This window comes from Dipodomys merriami, unplaced genomic scaffold (genome assembly GCF_024711535.1).
Source record: "Dipodomys merriami isolate MVZ:Mamm:240054 unplaced genomic scaffold, mDipMer1.0.p SCAF_31, whole genome shotgun sequence".
In the NCBI taxonomy this organism is placed as follows: domain Eukaryota; kingdom Metazoa; phylum Chordata; class Mammalia; order Rodentia; family Heteromyidae; genus Dipodomys; species Dipodomys merriami.
This window is the reverse complement of record NW_027204604.1, coordinates 2,968,077-2,994,957: the sequence shown is the minus strand read 5'-3', so window position 1 is coordinate 2,994,957 and position 26,881 is coordinate 2,968,077. Positions and strand designations below refer to the sequence as shown.

Sequence of the window (26,881 nt, the reverse complement as noted above, 5' to 3'; positions counted from 1 at the left end):
ATCGTGATCGGGCGGGCGGGTGGTCTGCAGACAGGACCCTTTGTCGCGCCGAGCCGCTTTGGCGGGATGGAACCTCTCTGCTCGGGTGGAGAGTGCTGGATCGTTGCGATCGCGATCAGGCGGGCCGGGTGGTCTGCCGCAGGTCCTTTTGTCACTCTGCTGATGCCGAGCGGATTTGGCGGGATGGAGCCTCTCTGCTCGGGTGGAGAGTGAGGGGTGGGGGTGGGATCCTCGTGGAGACTCCCGGCTGGTAGGTTTCTCTGTTCCTGGCGATCTGCTGTTCTGCAAACCAGTACCTGATGTTCTGAAAGTGGCCCCCTGTGTCTCTGCTGTTTCTCTGGGGCTCCCACAGCCCCCGCGCCGGGCCGGCTGCCCTCCCAATCCTTTTGCTTGTTTTTTTTTTCTTTTTCTTTTTGAGCTAGGTTTTACTAACTTTACCCAGGATGGCCTTGAACTCATGATCATCCTGCCTCTGTCTCCTGAGAAGTTGGGAGCATCTCTGTCCTCAATAGTGTCACTAGTTTATTACTTCATTTTCTTTCAAAAGCTACTCAAAGCCAGGAAGTTCAGATCAGTTTTCAAGTTTACCCCTAAGTTCTTCAGTTAGCCATGATGAATCAATGGTCATGAATTTCTTTTCATGGTTTTTAGTTATTAGCAATGAAGCTTCCAGATTAGTCTAATTCTAAGGATACACTTCGTTCTCTTGTTGATGTCATTTTCTGTGTGACAAGTAAAATCTGAAATCATCCCTGATTCATTTTTTAAGAGCAGAGAGAAAACTACCCTGTGTGTTTATGTGAGATTGTGTGAAAAGGCTAGTTAAGGGAAAGCAGTATAGTCCTCTCTTGTTTTGAGACAAGGAACTACAATTTGCATTTGATGCTTGATCATAAAACATTCATATAGTGTCCTGTACAGGCCCATCCGATTTATTCTTTAGGAAGCATACATAGTATTTATCATCTTCTTGATGCTATTTCCCTAAAAATAGATATCTCAAAATTTTCCTCAAATATTTATCTACTAATGAGCCATTGGGACTGTTTGCTTTTGACCTTTCCTTATCCATGTCATTCTCAGTCTAGCATCAAGTCTCCTGGGGGTCTTTTTCTTCTGAATCACACTGGCTTAGGTCACTGATGGGGAACTATTTTTTTTCAAGAAGGTATTTCTCTTAGGAGTTTATTCCCTAAACAAAGAATGTTTCTAATCTTCTAATTCAGTCTCTAACTTCACTGTTTCAGGAAGCTTAAATGGAAATTTCAGTAACTTGAACTGATGTGTGTGTGTGTGTGTGTGTGTGTGTGTGTGTGTGTGTGTGTGTGTGTGTGTTTGACTATGACTGCTTTTCAGAGAAATGGTCTTTTCATTACCTTCTAGTTTTCAAATCTAATAATTCTCCCAGTATGGTCCTTGGGCCAGCTACAGAAGGAATCCTTCGGGAACACGTTAGAAATGCAAATTCTCACAGTCCAATCCAGGCCCACTGATCCACAATCTCTGGGGATGGGACCCTGTGTTCCTGTTTAACAAACCTTCCAGGGTTGATATTCACAGGGATTTGAGAACCATGGTAATAATTATGTGGTGAAGCTTGAATAAGTACCTTGGAGCTCTTTAGTTTTTAGTGACTAAGCCAAGAAATACACACACACACACACACACACACACACACACACACACACACACACACACACACACACACACACACACACACACACACAAGATCTTTTCTCTTTTTCTGCAACTTCTCACTCTGGAAAATACACATTCATATCTAACCTCCAAATCAAAATTTAAAAACAAGTCCTTTCTTTTGAAACATTAATTGACTTATTTTTTCTTTTCCACTGGCAATATTTATATTGCTTGTGAACTCTGTACAATAAGACTTTATCTCAACATTATAAATTGTATATCTTTTTAATAATGTATACATTTGTTGTATAAAAAAGTAGATGTGATGGTTCTTATCAAGACTGTTAGATGAGGTTTGCCTTTAGGAAAGTGACATCATTTTACTTTAACTTTTGTTTTTCATCTTTTTCTTCAATTTATATTTATTCTTTATAAGATAATATACATTTTTATAATAGAACACTAGACATTGCTTTTCTTTTCTCCTGGTCTTATTTTATTTTGTTCTTTTGACTTAAAATTAGACTAAACAGTTCTTTTTATGTTGAAAAATAGTGATTTTTAAGATGAGCATACTAAATTGTCATTTATTTTGGTGTTCAAATTCTTATACATTAAAAAAACCCCATGTTTTGATGGGTTCCAGTGGCTCATGCCTGTAATCCTAGCTACTGAGGAGGCTGAGATCTGAAGATCATGGTTTGAAGTCAGCTTGGGCAGAAACTCTGTGAGATTCTTCTCTCCAAAAAAGTCTCTACCACCAAAAGAGCTGGAAGTTGAGCTGTGGTTCAAGCTGTAGAGGCTAATCTTGAGCCAAAAAGCTCAGGGACAGTGGCTCAGTCTCTGGGTTCAAGCATTTTCGATATCACATTATAATTAAGGGTAGAAGGAGGTTATCCTGAACTTACAGAAATCTTAGGCAAGTATTATTATGCCTGATTCATCTCTTCTTTCTTCCATTGTGGGGTTTATGGAAATTTGATATGGAAATCTTAAGATTGTTTACCTTTATATGTTTTAGAAAACACTTAAGGAGAGGTAAATTTTCCTTTATTTTCTTTAATTTTACCGCGTTAGCTAAAACTCATATCAAACCCTTTATAATTCTAACATATCATTAACTTCTAGCCAGATTCAGTTATATTTCTGATGAACATATTGCTTCTCTCTCTCCCCCTCTCTCTCTTTATTTCTGTCAGACGTGAGGCTTGAACTCAGGGTCTGGGCATTGTCCTGAGCTTTTGTGCTTAGGGTTACTGCTCTACCACTTTGAGCCAGAGCTCCACTTCTGGATTTCTGGTGGTCAATTAAAGATAAGTGTCTCATGGACTGTCCTGCCTAGGCTGGCTTTGAACCACTATTCCTCAGATCTCAGCCTCCTCAATACCAAGGATTGTAGGTATGAGCCACCAGCTCTTGGCACATATTGCTTCTTACACTGGACTAATTTTGAAGCAGTAATTTATATGCCTACACAATTATATCATGCTTCCCAAGTTCTCATCAGATAGTACTTATTAAAATAGTAGAAGCAAAAATCATCTAGGAGTGAATTCTGTATTTTGTTTAATATTTTTCTAAGTTTTATCTCTTTCTCACGAGGAAGATTTGTTTTATTGATATATTTATTCCCATAGCTGGTAGAGAAAATGAGAAACTACTAACTTCTAAAACCATCTGCCTAGAGAGCTGGTGGAGAAAATTAGAAAGGGACTTTATGTCATTGCATAATTACATTCATGGAGATCATTTTTAATGGGAAAATTAATTCCAGTATTTTTTCCTTTCAAGGAAATAATTTTATAAAAGTATATTATTCAGACAGTGCATATTTAGTAGCTTAAAATTAATGAGGTAAAATTTAGTTATAATGCCAACTTTGGATAGAGCCAAAAATGTATAGTTGGAAACTGTCTGGCTTTATGAATTTCTTATATGACAACAACTGCTATATTTGTGTTCATCACAATAATTTGCATTTTGACTCATTTCAATAACTCATTTTCTTAATCACTGAGTTCTTTTGCAGTAAATTTTATGAATTTGGTAGTAACTTTAGTCATGGAAGGTGTGATACCATTGATAAATAGGAATATTATTTCATTACATGAAATCCTACTTTCAAACTAAGGATTTTCCTGTGCTGTTTGTCAATAAAAGCCATTTACAAACTCCTCCGTCTGGCTGTATTATTGATCTGATTCCTAAACAGCAACTAATATGAACATTAATCTACAAATGACCATAATTCTACAATATTTTCTGACAAACTATGAAAGGTTCTGCTCACTGCTACCCATCAGCGTCTTGTAAACAAACTCCCATTTTTGGCCCCATGGATTTGTTATAAAGAAAATTCCAGCTCCCTCAATCAAATATAAATTTGGGATGTTCCTTTATCATTCTAATATGCCCATATTTCCTGTGAGGAGGATGAAAAATGGGGAGGCTAAAATGCTCTTGAGAATGAAAAGGTTTGTATGAGTATTCTTCCTCCTTCACGGGGGTTCTTGAAAACACGGTGACAGGAACATCCATTATGATTCAACATGGCGGCAGAAGCCAGGGATGCTACCTGGAATGTGCACTGAGGAGAACACACTTCACTGACAGTTTGTAAAGACTTACCTTTGCTTCGGGAACATAGCAAATGAGTCCACAGATATCTTCAGATTTCTGACACTTCACTGCCTTGCAAACCTTATCGCCACTGGGGTCCTCTCTTAACTTCTGGATTCTAGGGCATAAATGCCAGGCTCTCCGTAAAAGGTCATATCCAAGAATGATGCCATTTGGTTTTCCTGGAGACACCCAATCTATTTGGAGAGATCTGCAGCAGACAAAATTATTGTCATTATTATTATTATTACTATTTCAAATAAAGTTTTGCTATGTATCTGGCCATGAATGCTCAGTCCTCCTATCCCATTTCCTTTTTCCCATTACTGGGATTACACAGATATACCAACCATATCTGGATTAAAGCAACATTACTGAAAAGACAAAATTTATCATTACCACTCTCAGCTTCATTGACTTTTCAATTACTCTTCTACATGAATCAAAGGTCTATTTTGTCAACTTCCTAATTTAAAAGTAGAAGAAATACACTGAAATATAGTTAATATATATTAAAATCTATGTACACTCAGATATGTGACTACCATGTAACAAATATTGAGATGTAATCAAAACTACACTTAGCTTTTAGGAAAATAACGCATGGAGTGAGTTCAGTGGTTCTCCACTTTATGTTCACAGACATGAAGGAAACATCAATATAATATCTGGCTTGATGAGTAGAGATAAGATAAAACTATGACTTGGCATGACAAGTCAGAATTGAAAGTGGCAAACCTTATCTCTACCTACCTCCTCCTTTGCTTGACCTTAGCCAGAACCAAGAAGTAACCAGAAGATGGTAATGGATTGTAACACAATTATATGCAATTAGCTTTGTGGACACAGTTCCTACCTTCTCTCTTCTTCTTTTCCCCTTCTGCTTTTACACATAATGTCCCCAAATTCTGGGAATCACCTTGTAGTGATCTAAGAAAGTCCTTCAGGATCTCAAGGATGTTGTCCTGGTGTTTGGTGCTGTTGAGCCAAGACTAATATATATGTGTCTGTGTATGGATCTTTCCACTGAAGCCTCCATTCTTGGCTGTTTAACAAAACTGGCAGCCCAAATAAATGCCCAAATTATGAAAATCTTTCACGTTCTTAACTTTTTTCAATTGTATTTTTTTTAAACTTTTGAATTGCTTAAATGAACTTATTTCTATACTAACTCTTCAATAGAATGGTCACATACAGGTTATGGTTAGAAATATAGAAATCAGAGATTGTCATCAGAAACCTTTACATCATCATATTCTTATCATCATCTTCTTTAAAAAGACATCTGATGTTTAAATACTGAGCTATAATTTCATTTTAACCATGAACCTTCTTCGTTTGGGGGATGGGTATACTGTAAGGGTTTAATATCTGATCAAAACTTGACTGTGTTTTCAACCATCTAGACAATTCTTTTATTGTAGTGAATATGGTCATAACATGGCAGAACACAACTCTCTGTAAATGTCAAAATGATTTATTTTATATTTTCTGTCTTTAAAAGTAAGTGAAATGGATATTCAAGATTACATTTCTTTCTTAAAAAAATTTTTTTTCCATTGTAGGGCTTGAACTCTGAGCCTGGATCCTATCCCTAAGTGCTTGAACCACAGCGCCACTTCCAGTTTTCTGATGGCTAATTGGAGATAAAAGTCTCATGGACTTCCCTGCCTGGCTGGCTTTGAACCATGATCCTTATCTCAGCCTCCTGAGTAGCTAGGCTTACAGTCATAAACCACCAGTGCCTGGCTTATTTTTCTAGACTTTCCAGCTATAGCATTGATGGATCATAGAGTCACAGAGCAGGGCACTTTGACTTTCCACTAGGTTCCTTAAAGTGAAGCAAACATATGATTTGGCTCTATACTTCAAAAGTCTTAACTATGAAAATCACAGTGACAGAAGTCAAACATTTCTCTGTCATTGTGTTAAATAACATTTTTAACCAAAGGAATAGCTCCTTGTGGGCCAAATTTCTGGATCCTATCAGAATTCTAAGTGACATCACTTTTAGAATTCAATTAAGCCAAATCATTTACATAGAAGAAAACAGCAATCAAGATAAACTTTGACATTTTAATAGGCTACTAAAAATTATTACTCCATTTTTTTTTCTTGAGAGTACATATATAACACATTCAGGAATGATTCTCTCTATAGGAAATTAATGCCACTTAGGAGATAACTGTTTCATAGGTTACTAGTATAGTTACTTTGACAATTAATCCCACATTCTGCAGACACCTTTTTTGTATTCTTTGCATAATTAACTACAGATGACATTGAGGTGCCATTCAGGGGTCTGGCACATCCACACAAAGGCTGGTGAACTAGTAAGGTCCATGTAGAACTCATGTCATGGTGACTTTCTTTTCTTGTGCTACGTAACTGTGAAATGAGACTACCTATATTTAGTGTTCATATGAATATGTTAACTTCTGAGGATTTGAGTCAGGGACATGAAGGTCAATGATCAAAGAGCAGGGAATTTAACACCTTTACATCTCTCATTAGAACCAACTAGAGGGACATTGAGAGTCTGTGGTTGCTAATTTGAAAATGAAAGACATCGTTGAGAAATAACTATTATTAATGGCATTCATTGTAGCATTACTTTGATATTTAAGAGTAAAATAGAAGAAACATCTTTAAGCCCTAGGAATGAATATTAAATATTGGGGAAAAGAAAAGGTGGAGAATTCTTTTTGCATAGATCAGTACATTGTACACTTATGCATAAACATAAATGGACTGTGAAACTTCAAATGAATCTTTTCTTTTTTTTTGTAGATTTGTTCATGAAATAACTGTAAGAGTTTACCTCTCAGAGCAGCAGGGACTAACATTTAAGTTACCTTTCATAGCTGCTGATGAAAGTCACCATGTGTCCATACATTTTATTACATGAATTCATTGTGTGTGGTCAGATATTCTCACTGAATATTTCTTTTTCCTTGTTACACTGATGACAGGATTATTATTCAACTTCTGTCATACTATGTAACATGGTGACCACCATCACAGTAATTATCACTTCCAATTGTCACTCTAAGAAGTCCAAGATACCACAGAAATTAGAAAGCAGTATGGGGAAATTATCTCTTACCACCTACCTTTATCCAGATGCATGCAAAATGTTAGAGGTTGTGTTCTGCTTTCCGTGCCCTGCAGCTACCCAGGACAATGTTCACATCAGGGAAATGGGCTGTGCAAAGAGCCTCATGAAGATATCTCAAGATCAACATAAAATTGCTCAACAAAAGGGCTGGACAGCATGACTCAAGTGGGAGAGCTTGCCTCGTCAACTCAAGACTTGGAGTGTAATCCCCAGTGCCACCCGAATAAGCAAATTAACTAAAAGATAACTGTTCCGTCACCGTCCACACAGCGGGCTCTGACTGCCAGCAATGACAGTGAAATAGTAATATTGGGATACTGGGATGAGACACTTCAGGATGGAAAATAGTAGGCATAAAAGGGGGAAAGGGCAAGAGCTACAGCCAGATTCAAGCCTATGAAATGACTGAAGCATTGAACTAACAGCAAGATTAATATCTTGTTGGAGATAAAACAGACTCTTAAATCCTTGGTCATGAATCTTAATTACCAAAGTGAGACTTACCACTAAAAAAATTTGCAAATCATTAGCTACTTCTGATAATCAGAGGAGCAGATTTGAGGCAATAAGGAGGAGATAGAAAGTGAAGTTTTTCTTCTTCTGCTTCTAATTGAATGGAGACCTTCCCAAATAATCGGATTCTCTCTCTTTGAATGATGAAGCATAAAGCAGGTGATGGTGGTGAAAAGGGAGAAGAATAGAGGTGAGATGTTCCAAAAGGAACCAGAATGGAATTGATGTTTAATTAATTTAGGGGATTTAAAAATAGCCAATGATATAGGTATTTTATAACATGTAGAATAATAGGAAGCTTCCAGAAGTGGACTTTGGGAAAGATACTAGTTTAGTGGACATTCACTTTTGTTTCAAGGTTATGGAAGCCTAGGGTAGATATCACAACAGGACATCAATAGGTAACTGCAACTAATGAGCCAGAGCTCTGGGAGATGGGGGAATCAGAGTCTTTGAGATGTCAGGATGACTAAAACAATGTTTGAACTATCTGAACAGAAAGCTGTATATTTCTATTGACAACAACCAGAACTGATGAATGGAGTTTGTAATGGAATCAAAGGAAGAAAGCAATAAGTGTTCAGAAAGCCAGGGACAAACTGAGAAAGACCACATGGATTAGGAGGAAGAACAGATTCTGCTTTGGGGCTTCAAGGCCTTCTCAGTGATAAAGATGCATTTACAGGAGCTAAAGGAAGTAGCATGTCTAGGAGGAGTTTGTGAAGGGGAAAGAGGTAAAGAATGGAATTAAGTATGGCTTTGTTTGTGATCATTTTGGTAAATGCCCAAAAGTAAGATTGCTGGGTCATAGGGGAGCTTTATGTGGAGTCTTTTGAGGAACCTCCATACTGCTTTCCAAAGTGGTTGGACAAGTTTACACTCCCACCAACAATGCAGTAGGGTTCCCTTCTGGCCCCATCCCCTCCAGCATCTGTTGTTGTTAGATTTCTTGATTATAGCCATTCTAACTGGGGTAAGGTGGAATCTCAATGTTGTTTTGCCTTGTATTTCTTTTATGGCCAGAGAAGTTGAGCATTTCTTCATGTGTCTATTGGCCATTCTTATTTCCTCTTCAGATAAGTCTCTCTTTAAGTCTTTAGTTCATTTATTATTAATGGGATTTCAATCTCCAGTACCACAAAAACAAAAACAAGGAAATTGACAAACCCTTCCCCAACACAAAACAAAACCATGATTTAAACACACACACACACACACACACACACACACACACACACACACACACACACACACACACACACAAAATTTTATAGATTTTGACCTTAACCTCAAACTAGCAACCACTGAAAAAAACCAGAGATGAAATCAAGTGTATGTAGAAGAGATTCCTAATATCTAATATTATACTATTAAAAAATCAGAGCCTAATAGCTTCATTCCATATTTGATGAGACAAAAATGGAACACCTCTACCCATAAGATTTGACCTCTTATGCCATGGTGAATTCCAAATTATTAAATAATTGGAAAATATTCTGGAATTTATAAATATTCATTGTAATTTAATCTTCATGTAGAGACACACAAACTTTCTCTGCTGCTACCATACAGATTTCTGCAAAGTTGGTGTATACAAGTTATCACTGGCACCATTCAGTATCGTAAGTCGAATTTTAAAGCAATTATTTGTGAGCACTGGAGGAATTACGCCATCATCTTCTACATCTATAATATATTCCCAAACTAACTGGGAACCAAAAAGGAAAAATAAATCCTTTCCTTGTTCCAAATGAAGATAATAAAATCCATGATCTCTGCTCTGCTTTCCCTCAGCTTCATGCCCTGGGAATCATGCATTTTGGGATGCTAGCAGTAATGTCATAAAAAATCTTCCTTGTTTATGTTCTTTTCTTATCTTTCCCTTCTTTTGGGGAATACATAAGTAAACTTCCCAGACAGCCTAGTTGCCCAGTGAAGCTGTTAGCTGGGGTGGCTGTCATATTTCAATCAAAGCTGGAGCCAGCCAGAGATCTTCATCCAGGGCAAGTCTCTTTATTCTCAAGGACCAGAATTAATGAATTACCTATTGATTAAATTCCACTCTAGCAAATCCACCAAGGAAAATAAATGAACTACCCAGGGCACATGTAGGCCATGGCCAGACATGTCTGGGCTATCGATCAGTAGTTAGTATTCTTTGGGGACATAGAAGCAGCTGATGATAATATGACAAGTATGGAAAATGTAATGTAGAAATGGACTTTGCTTCCGGAGGAACAGCTTATAAAACTAAAGCAGTCATCTGATCTTTCTACATTTGGGTGTATCTTTGGCTCATATATAAAAGGAGAAACATGCATAAGGGCTTGAACTACATTTGGTGTAATCAAATGCCAGGTATAAATTAAGGCCAAAGATAAGATGGATGAGTGGATGCATGCCAGGTAACCAAACAAGCTCTGATGCTATCTGTATATCTGTTTGTTATTAAAATATATAAAAGTTAAACTTTATTTAATGACATTGCCTTTACCCCAGATACACAAAGAATCTAAGAAATACATGTTTGATTAGCAACCAAATTGTTATTTTGTACTGTCTGTATGTGAAGTTAGACTACTAAGATTTTTTTTTTTTTCTGGGAGAATTTCACATTTGATTTTGCATATTGCTAACATAAGAGAGATTTTTAGAAAACCAGAATAGAAACATAATTAACACGTATTCATTGCCAGGAGTATAATGAAATTATACAAACAATAATATGCACACAGGAGGCTAACTGCTTGGTGTATTTTGATTAATGGCTTGGCAGACTATACTGCTCATTCGAGTCTTGCTTTTGGAAACTGTTACGGTGCTTGCTACAATGGATCGTTTTAAGAAAGGAAAGGTTTGACTTGCCAATATTTGGTTGTGAATGATGTCTATCAAGTTTTCAATAGATCTCAGCCAAAGGCATTGTAATGAAGAAAATACATAGTAGGGCAGGACTTCCTGCACTGGCCAACAAGGAAGTACTAATTATAACCCGTCTCTCCCACTTATTACAATGGAAAAAATCCATACCTAGGTATGTGAGGCTTCTGAAAAGTTACCAATGGAAGGCAAATCAAGAAGGGATCCAAACAGGGAGGAATGAATGGCACGGGACGTAATTTCCAGTTTTCCTCCCTTGCATCTTTAACCGAAGGGCAGTTACAGTGTATAATACTGAACTGAGAAACAAAATCTCAGACAAGCCCAGTTTTTTTGGTGTGGTGGTGTGGGGGAGCATTCCCATTTTGTTTTGTGGTTTTTTTTTCTTCTCCCATAAATAGCCCTGAGGAGTAGTAGTATTGTAACTGCTGTTGCAAAATAGGAATCTACAACTCCAAAGAAACCCTTTTTTTTCTGTAGAGAGAGGGACCAAAACAGAGTCCCTCTGTGGTCCAAAGAATATGCAGAGAGGGGAATCTTTTGGGGGTCTCTGTATTTTCCTCTCCCTTCATTGCCCCCAAAATTTGTTTGACTTTTTAAACAGGGTTCAAATGATCACAATTTAATATTTGAAATGTCATGGAAAACAATCTAAACCACTCAAAATTGAACTAATAAAAAGCAGTTATATAAGGATCAGACAAAATGGACTAAAGACAAGGAAAATTATGATAAAGACACAGAAAGGGGTAACATGCAACCTAAAGGGGTCAGTTTATTGAGACAGTAGTTCTCAGTATAGACGTACCCAATACTAACACGTCAAAATACACCAGGCAAAATCATATCTCGAAAAGAGGAAACAGACAAAGCCACAATTATATTTGGAGGCTTTGAATGTCTTCTTACAATTGATAGAACAACCTGGCAGAAAATCACTAAATACATAGATAATCTGAACACCACTATCACTCAATTTCAGCTAATTGACATTTATAAAACACTCTGACAAAAGCAGAATACATAGTCCCCTTAGAGGCACATTGAAATTTACCGAGATATATCATATTCTCTGCCATAAAACAAAACTTATCTAATTTAAGAGAAAGGAAAATTACAAATCTATATTTTCAGACAATAAGAGATTTAAACCAGAAAACCAGAAAGGAGAATCTGAAAAGAAATCCCCAAAATGTTTCTAAAGTGAACAAGCTCCTTCTGAATAATCTAGAGGTAAAAAAAAATTAAAAGAAGGTATTTTGAATAAGTAAAATGAACATTTCAAACTGTGTAAGAATCACATGAAACAGGGGTTAGAGGAAAACTCAGAGCAGTAAATATTACTCTTAAATCAATAATGTAAGCTATTCCCTTTAAGAAATGTTTTTCTTAAGAAAAAAAGGAGGAAGGAAAAAAATCAATAAAAAGAAGAAATCAATTGGGTGGAAAACAGAAAATAAGATAGTAAATCAATAAAACCATAGTATTTTTAAAAGATCTACAAAATTGATAAAGCTTTAGAGTGACTTTTACAATAAAAGAGAGAATATCAATTCAGACTCTTAAAAAATTTTGCCTATAAATTTTATAAGTTTTGTGAAATTAACTGACATTTTCCATATATGATAATAGATCTTATTTTAAAAAAGTAGTCTGAACCACTTTAAACTATTAAACTGATTGAGGAGGTAAATGAAAGAAAACCCAAACAAATGGATAATATACTTTACTCAACACTTGGAATGTTTTATATTGTGAAGATGACTGTGATCCACAGATTCAATGCTGTTCTCATTAAAACCACAAAAGTATTTTTTAGTATATTTGAGTAACGTGTTTCTATAATCTGTTGTGGAAAGGCAAAGCAATGTGAAAAGCTAAAAACCAAGTTTAAAGGTCAAGGTTACAAGAACACAATTTCATTATGTACCATAAAACTATAATAATCAATGTTATATAATGTTAGAATATAGACATAAGTATTGATCAATCGAACAGAACAAGTAAAAAATGACCTACACCATATATTTGATTTTTGCTAAAGTTCCCCAGAACACTTACTTATACAAAAAATTAATCTTGTTCCATACCTTAGTTTATATAAAATTAACACAAAAGGAATTAAAAATGTAAATTCAAAATGTGAACGTATAAAGTTCTAGAAGAAAAGACAGGAGAACTTTGGTGCCCTTGAATCAAACAAGGGATTCTTGTATACAGAATATCAAATGCACAAACCACAAGGGAAAAAATGATTAGGCTATTAAAATTTAAAACCTTTGCTTTGTAAAAGCCACAATTACATGAACCAAAAAGATGAGCCATAGACCAGAAGAAAGTTTTTACAAACCATGTGACATGAATAACATTCAAAACCTATATTGAAAACTCTAAATCCTCAACAGAAAGAAAACAGTACATCGAAATAACAAATACTGGTAAAAATTTGAGGAGATGCTTCATTGGATTAGATAGACCAATGCCAAATAAGACATGTCAAGACAATATGAGAAGTCATTGCAGAAATATAAATTAAAAATTAAGTGCATTACTAAATACTATTAAAGTATCTAAAAAATAGAAGAAAATAACACCACATAATATCTAGTTTTAGTGAAAATATAGAGAGACCCAAGCATTCATAGAATGTTACAGGAATGTAAAGCACTCTTGTAATCAATGAGAAAGCATTTACGGCTCAACAATCCAATTCAAGTGAAACAAATGAGTACCTGTTTACATAAAAATCTGCATATATGTATGTTTATAGAAACTCTTTTCATGAACACTATACAAACAATATAAAATTGGGATACTTTGGTATAATTGAATACTAATTGGTGATGAAAAATAACTACTACCAATATGTACATCAATGTGGAAGAATCTTAAGGATTCAGTTAAGTGAAAGAAGCCAGACTTAACTTACCGTATACCATATGATTCCGTTTATACAGAAAGATAAAGTTGAAGAGATTAAAAAAGAGCAGTTTTTGCTCCATTTGGAGAAGGGAAATGAAAGGCCAAGTTGAAGAAATATTTCTATATATGATATCATATATCATATTACATATGTGCCAGTACTGGGGCTCCAATTCTGGGCCTGGACACCATCCTTTAGCTTTTTCACTCAAGGCTGGCATTCCACCACTTAAGCCACAGCTCCCCTCTGGCTTTTGGATAGTTAATTGGAGGGAAGAATCTCACAGACATTTTTTCCCAGGCTGGCCTCAAGCCATCATCCGCAGTTACCCTACTGAGGTGCTAGAATTACAGTGAGCCACCAGAGTCTACCCATTGAGGGAATATTTGGATATAATAGACTTGCTTTATATCTTGAGTATGGCGGTGTTTTCATACACTGTGCTTATATCAAAATCCATTTATCAAAATGTTTTTGGAGCCCAAAGGGTGAATTTTAGTGGACGTTAAAAAACAAAGACTTAACTGTGAGAGAATAATTACAAATAAATTCAGGAAACCAGAATCTTTCCAATATGTTTGTCATTATTATAATCATTCTCGTCTCTTCATGTCCTTTTTGACAGAATCTATATTTTGTTTATGAGTGTCTTAAATTGCCTATTCAAATTTGAATAATTAATTGGTATTTGGCTGGGTATGATACTCTAAAATGAAAATTTCTTGAAGTTCATTTTTAATTTTATTAAATTGAAACACATATTCATCCTAGAATAGTTATTTCTAGCCAATGAACAATATACTATCTCACATTGTTATGATTTTGACAATATGAGCACTTCATACTCACTTTCTTTATTTTTCCAGATTACAAAACATTATCATTAACTATAATCACTTTGTTGCATAATAGAATTATCAGTAAATCAAGACATCAGAAATTTGATCAATACCTATGCTATATTTGATAGAACATATGCTGAAGAAAAGATATGATTTTTGTTACAAATAGCTACGAATCATCATTTGGTGGGTTTTTTTTTCAATTGCCAGTTACTAGTCACCCATTCCCAAAGTCTATATATTATTGCACTGAGTTTTTTGAAATGATTCTTAGCAATTTTAATCTATCATAGATGAACCATTCAGAACTGAAACATTATCCCACAGAATGGTGATTTCAGCCTCTTCCTCTAGCCTCAACCTGATGTGTAGAAATGGAAAATGGTCATCTCACTTTTGGCTTTGGAAAGGATATTAAATCTTCTTATGACTATTAACTATGAATTGTAAAAGAGCTCTCTTTTAAATAGTCAATTCTCAGTCACAAAGGGTAACAAATAAACAGACCCTACCTATTTCATAAGGCAGACAATGATCTAAAGACTATCTGTTCTATGCATGTATCTCTAGCTTTGGCACAATCTGTTATATGTAAATCAAACTTTTTCAAAACGATTGTTGGAAAGTAAGGATTCCAATTAAAATTTTGTTTTGCATCACAAAAGGACTCAGGAAAGAGCACCTTTAAATTATGCATTCATATAGTTGTTCAGAGGATACTGAATGAGATAAGTAACAAGAGAGAACTCAGTTTCAATGGTACGAGGTATCCACTGAAGATGAACACCTGGGAAATAATATCAAAATTGAATCTATACACATACTTACAACAACTCTTACAGCAAGAAAAAGATTCATGGCTGAGGGGACCTCTACATTAATGGGCAAACACTTGGTACCTTGATGTGATGCAATCAATGATGGGAGGTGGTATGTCACTTGGTGTATCTTCCACAGTGGTGATTTGTGTTCCATTGCTTTTCACACAGGAATAATTTGTGCAGACCTCCATCTGTAAACATTAATTTAAAAAGGAAAAATATCTGGCTTACTTCACTTAATATGAATTTTTTCTGTCTTGTCATTCATTTCTGTATTTATCACATTTTCTTGATCCATTCATCTACTGAGGTTGGTTCCAACTCTTAGCTATGGTAAATAATGCTGTGATGACTATAGTGCTAGTACCTTTAAGGTGTCTCTCATTTGTAAGAATTTGTATATGTCTAGGATAATCCTAGCAGATGAGCAGAATAGCTCAATAGCTGTGTTTATATGACTACATAAGATGATACTAATGGAAATGAACTCCAAGACATGGACACAAGAGGTTTTCCTTTGTTGTTGTTTTTAATGTACTATGTGATTTCTTGATTTTTTTTTGTATTTTCCCCCTATGATTTATCCCCTGTTGCCCCTGTTACCACTGTACTTGATTTTGGTACCCTGGTATTACATATATAAATTAGGGAAGGCAAGGGAAACAACAAAATGGTGAGACAAAGGACAAAGGGGGAACCAGTGCAACAGTGATACTCACAAGAAAATATGTTGGAAATGATCTGTACAGCTTGGGGAAGGTGGGGGGAGGGAAAGTGGGAGAAAAATGAGGGAGGAGGTGACAAGGTGGACAAGAAATGTAATGACTGCCTTACTTATATAGCTGTAACCCCTCTCTACCTTGACAATAACATAAAAAAAGAAAATATATAAAAAAGAAAGGAAAACTATCCAAGGCTCTTCAACATACAGACTAACAATGGACTCCATCCATCTGCTTTCATGTCATGTGAATCTCTCCTCTCCTTTACCAGTGCCTCTTGGTTAGAAAATATTCATTTTTGATGTGAATAGGCTCCAATGGGGCGTTCAGAGCATACGAGAGAAGTAGGCTCAGGACAATTGATGTAGTCATCAGAATGTGATGTTTAGACTCTGGTTCCAAACATCCAGAAAGAGAAAGGCATTAATGGACTCAGAGCACAGTCAAGGAATGGAAGATGCCCAGGTGACAGTTGGCAAGCATAATAGCTTATCACTGTATGCTGAGCTCTAGATCTATAACCAAGTAGTGCAATGATGATATCTCAGGAAGTCTTGACACTTTATAGAAAACTGCCTAAAGCCTAATGTCTAATAGAAGAAAAATGAAGCCTGGAGAAGCCTTTCAATATGGCTGAACTATTTTATATCTATTCCAATTGCAGTTAAAGTTTTTACTTTAATCACATCATTTCCTCTGCCCCCTTTAATCCTGCCTTTAATCAATCCCCCTCCTTTTATTTTTTTGCTTGTCCTGGGGCTTGAACTCAGGATCTGGGTTCTGTCCCTGAGCTTCTTTTGCTTAAGGCTAGTGCCCTACCACTTGAACCCCAGCACCACTTCTGGCTTTTTCTGTTTATGTGGTACTGAGGAATCGAACCCAAGGCTTCATGCATGCTAGGCAAGCACTCTACCACTAAAGCACTTTCCCAGCCCTAGTCACCTTCCCCCCTTTAAACTGATTAACTGATTAAGAATTGTGGAGGGGGGCTGGGAAGGTGGCTCAGTGGTAGAGTGCTTGCCTTGCATGCAAGAGGCCCTGGGTTCAATTCCTCAGCACCACATAAGCAGAAAAAGCCAGAAGTGGCACTGTGGCTCAAGTGGTAGAGTGCTAGCCTTGAGCTGAAGAGCTGAGGGACAGCACCCAGGCCCAGAGCTCAGGCCCCATGACTGGCAAAAAAAAAAAAAAAAAGAATTGTGGAGGGGATGGGATGGGCATTAGCAATACAAAAGGAATACATGCAAGTAGAGGCAGGAAAGACAAATGAATTTACAAAAAGGCTTCCAGTGGAACATCTACAGGGTTTTGTTCTCAAGGGATGAACCAAAGAGACACATCACTTTCCAGTGCTAATTTACTTTTGTTTTCTAATACACAAAAAGAGGAATAAGCTAGTAGTTACTGATGATTCTTAACTATCAATTCAGTGCTTTCCAGTGAAGCAGTTCTCTGATTTTTCCATTGGCATCAGGAGAAAGACAGGTGTTATCTGCATTGTATTCAGTAGATATGTCATTTTAGTCTTAGGCCAGTTTATTTTTAAAGTGGAGTTGAAGAATATCTTGATAATACTGTAATTTTGAATTATTTATTGATGCAATATAAACTTGTAAAGTAATGGTTAGTATATGTAAGCACTGTCAAGGAGTATACCACCATTGTCAAGTACAATTAAATAAAAAACAGAGTTATGTGAGATTTTGTCTCAATTCGTATTAGATTAATTTATCATAGAATAAAATGTAATTGTCTTCCTACGCATAGAGTTATTTCCATTGTAAAAGAATAGACTATTGGCTGGGCACTAATGGCTCATATTTATAATCCTAGTGACTCAGGAGGCTGAGACCTGATGCTCACAATTCAAAGCCAGACTGGTCAAGAACATACAAAAGTCTTCCTTCCAATTAACCACCAAAAAGCTGGAAGTAGAGCTGTAGCTCCAGTGGCAGAGTATCAACCCTGAACAAAATAGCTAAAGGATAGTGCCAAGGCCCTGAATTCTACTGGCACTAAAAGAAAAAGTAACATGTTAAAAAAAAATAATTGCAGTATTTTTGTTTCAATTTAACAACTTACTATTTCAGTGTTCCCATGTTGACTTAGTTAAATGCCTTTTATTTTGCATATTGCAGAGCAGAAAACTTCATAATTCGCTTTGATTATTTAATTAAGTAAAAAATTGTCCCATTTGAAAAAATAATTAAATCAGAAATAACTGTAAGGTAGATTATCTTAAAAATATAATGCTGTAATAAGATTAGTGCTACAAACTGTACATGTAAAAGGAAATGTTCGGTTCTATGATGCATAAAGAAATGAATCAAAATCAATGTAACTAAATTTGTTATATATTTAATATGTGGCAAGTACTATTATGGCACTTAAATACTTTCTAAATTTTTGATTAGCATGAAATGATAGTACATATTTATGGGGTTCCATGTGCCATTCTACTATATGTACTGATCAAATCAGGATAATAAGCATTTCCATTTCCTCATTCCTTTATGTTTGAAGACTTTGAATAATTCTCTTCTAGTTATTCATAAAACATATCACAGGGCTATTGTGAATTATTATTATCACCTTGCCCTGCTGTGGAACGCAGGACTTATTCTTTGCATCTAACTGTGTTTTGGTACATCCTATACAATGTATCTCTAATCCATCAACTGTCTATCATTCTCAACCTCTATTAACAACTATTTTACATTGGGATCAGCTGCCTCTAGTTCCCATATAAGATCAGATCCTCACACCTACATTAACAAGACTCTAAACTGAGAGGCAGAGAAATCAGAAAATGGGATTAAAGTGGTAAAAAATGTGATTATCTGTTTTGCACTTTATTATATCTTACTTCGTTCTCAACTAAATATTGAACATAGCTTTAAATTCTAAATGATTTGGGTCTATTGATACAATTTTCCATAAAGGTTTACTTTTGACGTTAGAGGAATATGACATTATGCAATCATTGTTAGTAATTCTGCCAGACTTTATCTTGGGATGTATTCTGATGTTATGTATAAATTGCTTAACATATGAATAAAACAAAAATATAAGGGTTTACCTTGTGTATTTTAAAAAGTGATAGAATTGAATAAAAATAAAAAAAATATTTATTTTAAAAGGGATAGCTAAAAGAATGTATTCAAGGAATACTCAAGCACATAATCTGCTTTAAAAACCAATTGCTTTTTGTTTTTTTACAGAAGATGAGTAATAGATGTTTAATTTGTAAGTATTAGCCATAACAATTATACAGTGATTTCAAGTGGTGCCAATTTGCCATTATAATAAAAATTACTGGAAATGTAACCCCAAAACTTTCAATTTCTGGACTGTACAAGTATTCCAAAAAATTAAATTTATCAGGCAGAAGAGGCACTAAAAACAAAACTATGTCTATGTCTTTTTCCATCACCTAAATGTGATCCAAATATTCTCTTTTCGAGAAAGCTTTTTTTTTTTTTTTGGTCATGGGGCTTGAACTCTGGGCCTGGACACTGTCCCTGAGCAATTCAGCTCTCAAGGCTAGTGCTCTACCACTTGAGGCACAGCACCACTTCCAGTTTTCTGGTGTTTTTTTTTTTGGAGATAAGAGTTTCAGGGACTTTCCTGCCTGGGCTGGCTTTGAACTGCAATCCTCAGATCTCAGCCTCCTGAGTAGCTAGGATCACAGGCATGAGCCACCAATGCCTGGCTCAAGCAAGCTTTTGAACTATGAAAGTACCTAGATACTGATATATCAACTCTCTACAGTTGCAAAATTGAACTATACATGTGTACACATGTGGTCCTCTACCTCTACCTCCAGATTATAGACCTGTTTGGTCTACAAGGAGGATAATAGAGCAAATCCTCCATTATCTGCCTGTGTGAACCTTATTTGTAAATCTATTTCTAATAATTTTGATTTCTATTTTATAATTGGATCCCTACCTGGTTGAGATATATATGGACTCACTCTAAAATCCATGAATAGCAGACTCCATGCCCAATGCTACCTCAGGTAGATTACTGGAAATCTCAGATTGTAATGAAAAAATGGTGACATATCATTCTCATTTTACCAAGTACCTTTTGATGTGGTTTCTTAGCAAGCCAAGTTAGTGAATCATAATGGAGGGAGGCTGAATTATTGGTTGTAGACAGATAGTTATTTGAGTTTTACCCTCAAGTGTTCGGGAAAGAAAAGAGATAATGTCTCTGTAATTTGCTGTTTCCTTCATGCATTTGCATATTTGGCCTTGATGTTTCTTATATCTTGACATTCTCATAAGATTTTTCATTCCTGAGGTTCAGTTTCATCTTTTATCTGTTTACTAAAATATATAAACTCTGTGTTTAAAGTCAATAGACCCTGAAATGGTCTATGAACTGGACTTGAGGTAGCCACATTTTTGTAGCTTAAGGTTTTGTCACATAAATGTATACATATTTTTCTAGGGCATACTGGCTTTTCTAGGGTATACTGGTATAGGGTATATTTTTCTAGGGTATACTGGCTTCATGAGATTCTCAATAAATTCTAAGGGCCAAGCATTTAACTACTACTTCTTCACCTATGTGGGGCCATTGGATGTGGTGAATGATGAATGGATATATTTATTCCAAACTCAGATGAAATATTTAAAATTTTCTGCTTCTGACTCTTGTGCTTTCCTGCTATATTCAGAAGTCAGAATGCCAGAAGTGGATTGAATATTTTAACTCAACTACCCTTACAAAGGAGAAATTGACACCAAGTAAGGTATGCCACCTCACCAGAGATGCTTAGATTAGTAAAAACAAAACAAAATAAAACAAAAACCAAAACCAAACATCCCCCCCCCGAAATCTGACTAAAAAGAAAATCTTCCCATTCATAGGCTGACTCTGATTTCAGTATCAGTACAAGATTGAAGAAAAAGGTCAAGTGGTAAGATTTATTTCAATTATGAGGACAGTTCCTTTTTGCCAGTGAGCTTTGGATCACCATCCTTATCACCACCTTTGTCCATCTCTCCAGAGACTCGCACACTTGCCCAACAGCCAACAGATTTAATTCTGATCAATTTCCCTTTTCTATCACTCCCTTTTCCCACCAAATAAACACATCTATAACCCAGGACAGAGAATATTCACTTAGAGGCATAGCTCAACATGTTTTATTTAACATATCCATATGTTTAGCCATCAAAAAACAAAACAAAACAACAAAACAAAGCCCTAACCTGAATGTCATAGACAGTGAAGGGAGACAATCCTCTCAGAATAAATGATCCAGGCACATCCATCCCTGTCCTGTACAGCTTATTATTTACATAGACAGAATACTCTGTGACAACACCATTTGGGTTTGAAGGAGATGTCCAGATGACACGTACAGCTGTACTGTTGATGATGACAGCCTCTGGAGGAGGCATGCCCTGAGGCTCTGGAATTAAAGGAAGAAAACGGAATCAACTCCAGCTGTCTGGGAAAAAGCACTTGTTAAACTCAATGCAGATGAATATTTAGGTTGAGCAAAGGGTTCCTTGCTTATCTGCTTTCCTCTGATGAACTTATCACAGTCTGAAGTCCTCTGTAAATTGGCTTATTATACTCTCAGTGAGGAACCAGAAGAATTGGTGGCAAAATGCTTCATACCACCAGCATAAGTGCTAATATTCAATACTATGTGGCCAGTGGGATATGAAGATAAATTATTCCCTCTGCCTGCACCTCTAACACACATCTAATATCATCGGTCTTTTTGTTTTTTTGTTTTTGTTGTTCTCATCCCTTCATTCCATACTTCCAAGAGAGGGGGTAGAGATGGAGAGGGAAGAAAAGGAAATTTGCTCCTTAAGGAAAAAAAAAATCCCTCAGTTACACTGAGGCTGGTCGAACGTGAAAAATCATTTGATGTTACTAGCTTGTAACTCAAGCAATATGAAGCAATAATGCAATATTGTCATTATGTAAATGATTTTGAGTGTTGATTATCGTAGGTAATGATGAAATCTAACATTAGGAAAAAAATCTTGCTTAGCGTTAAATTACACAATTATTCAAGTATGTCAGAGATAACTATGCAAAGACCTATTTTTATCACGAGGACCATCTTAACTAGTTGAAAAATTGTCCTTGTGATTCATCCTATTTTCTAAACAAAAGGTGTTGACCTTTGGCACTGCAATGGGAGATGGGTTCCCCACTTAAAGAGCTCTGCTAATGACCTGGAACCCTTGCTTGGGCAGTAATGATATTATAATGTTTATAATGAGATTTTATAAAGCCAAAAGGATTAGAAAGACCATTCTGAATACATTTCAGATTCACAAGTTGCTTCCCTTGCTTCCTGTGCCTGACTAACCGGCTTAGAAATGAATCACAGGCATTTTTTTCCCCCTGTTGCTGAACTTTATTCCACCTACCACTTCTGGTGGTTCAGGGAAGACCCTTATTGTTCATGGCTGTTATTTAGCAAAGCATACTGTTTCTGAAAGAAGAATCTTGCAGGAGGAAAGGTTTCTAAATGTCACCACGTATCGATGCGAACTGAGCTCGAAAGTAAGCAGGCACTGAATAGTACAGGAGCAAACTGGGCTAATATCCCATTATTAGCTCCTGTGCTTCTCTTTCAATGGGACCGAGTATTGATCAGCCACCTGACAACAGCAGGCACTTCAGCATTTTAGCCCCGACCTCCCCCTTCCTTCCCACACCGGAAATTTTATAATGGAGGCATGATTGATCTCAACTCTAGAAAGAATCAATCGGTTTCACTGGCTCGTCTGAAGTGGAGCATCTCTTTGGGTCTGGACTCACCCCCTTGGCCGGTGGTTGCATGCAGTACTGTACTGTTGATGCTGTACATTCCATTGAAGAGGGAGATAAAAATCTCATACTCTGTGTTTGGATTTAAGTGGCCAATGATATAAGCGTTGAAGTCTGGGGGCATTTTCAGAGATTCATTCGAGGAAGCAGAACTCCAAAACAGTGTGTAATATTCAACATCCCCCTGTAGGTCTTGGAAACCTGTTAATTGTAAATGAACAATGTTATCAATGTGATTGACTTAAAAGGGTTTGAAAGAGGAAAAAAAAATACTTTACCATTAGCTATTTCTAGGATGAGAGAAAAGGAAGTTGATGGAAAAAATCTGATGATCTATAAAATGCTCTGGAAATTTCTTTGTACTGGTGCTGTTAGTTTATTTTTTAATTTATATTCTTCATATTCCATAACTAACTGAACAGTTTTGTATTAGAAAGAAAGCCAGGTGCACATGGCTTATGCCTATAATCCTAGCTACTTAGGAAGCTGAGATCTGAGGACTATAGTTTGAAGCCAGTCCTTGAGACTCTTACCTACAATTAACCACCAAAATGCCAGAAATGGAGATGTGGCTCAAGTGGTAGAACAGCAGGCCTGAGCAAGAAAGCTAAGGGACAGTGATTAAGCCCTGAGTTAAAGCCCCAGTACTGACTGGGGAGAGGGGAAGGGGGAGAGAGGAGAGAAAGAAAGGAGAGAGAGGGGGGAGAGGGAGAGAAAGAGTGCAAAAGAGAGAGAGAGAGCACGAAAGAGAGAGAGAGAGCGCAGAAGAGAGAGAAAGCGAAAGAGGGAGAGAGGGAGAGAGGAAGAGAGGAAGAGAGGTAGAGAGAGGGAGAGAGAGGGAGAGAGGGAGGTAGGGAGAGAGAGAAAAATGCTAGTTAATAGAAAACCTTTATTGAACAACTTTTATATTCTCTTTATTCCACATCTAATTGCACAGTCATATTTAGGACCACAAATCCAAATTTCTTTAAGTTTTAATCTTTTTTCTTGTTGTTGTTGGTTGTGGGGCCTGAACTCTGGGCCTGGGCGCTGTCCCTCAGCTCTTCAGCTCAAGGCTAGCACTCTACCACTTGAGCCACAGCGCCACTTCTGGCTTTTCCTGCTTATGTGGTGCTGAGGAATGGAACCCAGGGCCTCACGCATGCAAGGCAAGTGCTCTACCACTGAGCCACCTTCCCAACCCCTCATGGAATTTTTGATTACACAAATTTGTTAGAACAATTATGAAAAGAAACTGAGTAAAAGAAAAGTATCTAACACATGGAAAACTTCCTTGTGTAAGTAACAGAATCCCATGAAGAAGTCAATGTTAATATAAATGGAGGTATTTCCTGAGACATTGTTGCCCTGTTGAAATCCAAGTATTTTTTATGGCAAGTAAGTAATCACAAAATTAGAGTGAATGCATATGATTGGGAGGTCAGGGATAACTACTATTTTTTATTTGAAGCAATAAGAAAGCATTGAGAGTTCTTGTTAGAACATCAGCCAAATGATTTCATATAGTCTGGAAACCACAGATCCATGATGGGGTGCTGTCTGACTTGGTTTCTGGTGAGTGTTTTTTTTTTCTGGCATATAAATGACTGCCTTCTTGTTGAGACTTTATATGCCCTTCTATTTGCACACAGAGGAAATGGGGAAAGGAATGGAAGAAATGGGAAGGGGAGACAGACAGACACACAGAGAGAGATAGAGACAGAGAAAGAGACAGAGAGACAAGAGACAACAAAGAGAGGTGAAGCTCTCTAATAAGACACTAGTCCTATAAAATCAGAACCCATCTTTGACCTCACTTATCCCTATTTCCTTAATACAGCTACACACAGAGTTAGGAATTCCAGGTATAAATAGAGGACACAAACATGCTTGTAATACATGTTGGTTAGCTTAAAGTCTTCCTGGAATAGCGATTAGCATCTGCTCCTTACATGCTCTTGAATTATTTTTAGAGATTATTTTCAATGTCAGTTATGTCCTCTAGATCTCTTGAATCTAGATCAGGGGTCAGCAAACTGTGCTCTATTGGTCCAGCCTGGCCTGTAGGACAAATATAGTTCACCAACTGTTTATTCACAGCCTGTGAGCTAAGAATATTTTTCTACATTTTCAAATGGTTGTGGGAAAAAAATGAAAGAAGGACAGTATTTTATGACATGTAAAATTATACCAAAAGAGCGTACATAAGTGTCTATAAGAATGTGATTGAAACACAGCAATGGCTGTTGTTCAGTTGCTACACATGGCAAAGTCATTTCCATAGAGACAATATATGGCTTCTGGAGCCTCAAATAGTAACTATCTGGCCTTTTATAAAATTTCTGGATCAGTTATATCAATTGTATTCATTCAATGGATGTATTAATTTATTTATTTAGGACTGAATTCCTTAGCTATCTCTCAGTAACAAGATAATGAAGAGTTGGTTTTGTTCAAATATGAAAACCCAGAAGATCACTATTAAATGTATTTTATAATAGAAAAGAGGTATTGATCTCCCTTATAGATATTCTCCAATTAGAGTTCAACTTTCCTCTTTCTATACTTTAGGAAAAGGATATGAGAACAAATCAGTAGTTCTAGGGATTTATTATTAATATTATTTTATTATCATATTGTTATATTATTTATTATTAATTATTATAGTTTCAACTAAATGTATCTTTTATCTGAATGTCTTGCAAAATTATGATCAGGGTTAATAATAGAGAAGGTTTATTAAATATGGTTTCCCTATTTGTTAGATATTTTGAAAAATGATGTGGAAGGCACCATGTACATTTTAGAAATATAATAATATGAAGTGAGTACATAGTACTTAACAAGTGTCATTTCCTTTTTATTACAATATTTTAGTGCACTTGTTTTTATCTCTATGTTCCAAAATAAGAAACTGAGACTTAGTGAATTTTTTTGACTTAGTGAATTTAAGTGACATATTTTAGTTATAATACTAGAAAACACTAAATCTGTGATTCAAATTTCAGTCTCTATGGTCCTAAAGCTTAGTTTAAAAATCACTTATTAATTTGGCCTTTGGGTCATTATTTTAATCTAGTTACAAAAATGAGAGATGGTAGCAGTAGATGAAGAAATGGACTTATGGCTCAAGTGGTAGAGTGTTCAGAGTTCAACCTATCCAGCCCTGCAAATAACAACAATAAATATAACAGGAATATCTTAAGCAAAGGGCTACTGGAAGAAAAGAAAAAGAGAGAAAATGGAAGAGAGGAAGAAAAAGAGTGAGCAAAACAAAGTGTGAGCATTTGAAGGCTGGATGAGCCACTGGAAGACTATAAAGTGGACGACACTGAGGTAACTTTTCACTTCCTCATTCTCTTAGAGGCACTACCTCCTCACCACATTCCCTTTTCCTCTCTCTCTCTCTCTCTCTCTCTCTCTCTCTCTCTCTCTCTCTCTGTATATATATATATATATATATATATATATATATATATATATATATATGTATATATTTGGTTGGTCATGGGGCCTGAACTCTAGGTCTGGGTGCTGTACCTCAGCTCTTCAGCTCAAGGCTAGCACTCTACCACTTGAGCCAACACTTGCTGCTTTTTCTGCTTCTGTGATGCTGAGGAATGGAACCCAGGTCCTCATGCATGCAAGGCAAGCGCTCTACCACTGAGCCACCTTCCCAACCCCTGGGGTTATTTCATATTTGTTTTAGTTTTGCAATGAACAGTTAAAATGGGAAAGATCTGACCAACTCACCGTGGAGCAAAACAACCATTAAGGCCAGGTGCATGAGAAATGGCAGATTGGATGCTCAAGTTTTAAATCTGAATTTGGGTACTGCTGTTGCTATATACAACTTTTGGTAAGCAGTTAAGTGCCAGCTTCTATCTCTGTAGAGTTTTCTAGGAATTAGATAAACACTTTAAGTGAAGGTATTTTTCTATCTCTCCTAATAAATGTAATTATTATTAACCACCAATATATCGTAAGCCTATTTTATTTAGGCATGTGTGTGT

The 26,881-nt window shown here is 36.3% G+C and overlaps 1 protein-coding gene across 1 annotated transcript in view; it reads right to left on the bottom strand.

Moving 5' to 3' along the window:
- The window catches only part of Ush2a (usherin), a 640,266-nt gene that overhangs the window by 176,707 nt on the left and 436,678 nt on the right, over positions 1-26,881 (bottom strand). Inside the window, exons 44-47 of the mRNA XM_070041435.1 lie at positions 22,881-23,090; positions 21,302-21,504; positions 15,436-15,548; positions 4,270-4,471 (exon numbers count right to left, since the gene is read on the bottom strand). Of these exons, the coding sequence (XP_069897536.1) occupies positions 4,270-4,471; positions 15,436-15,548; positions 21,302-21,504; positions 22,881-23,090 (728 nt within the window). The remainder of the gene's footprint in view (positions 1-4,269; positions 4,472-15,435; positions 15,549-21,301; positions 21,505-22,880; positions 23,091-26,881) is intronic.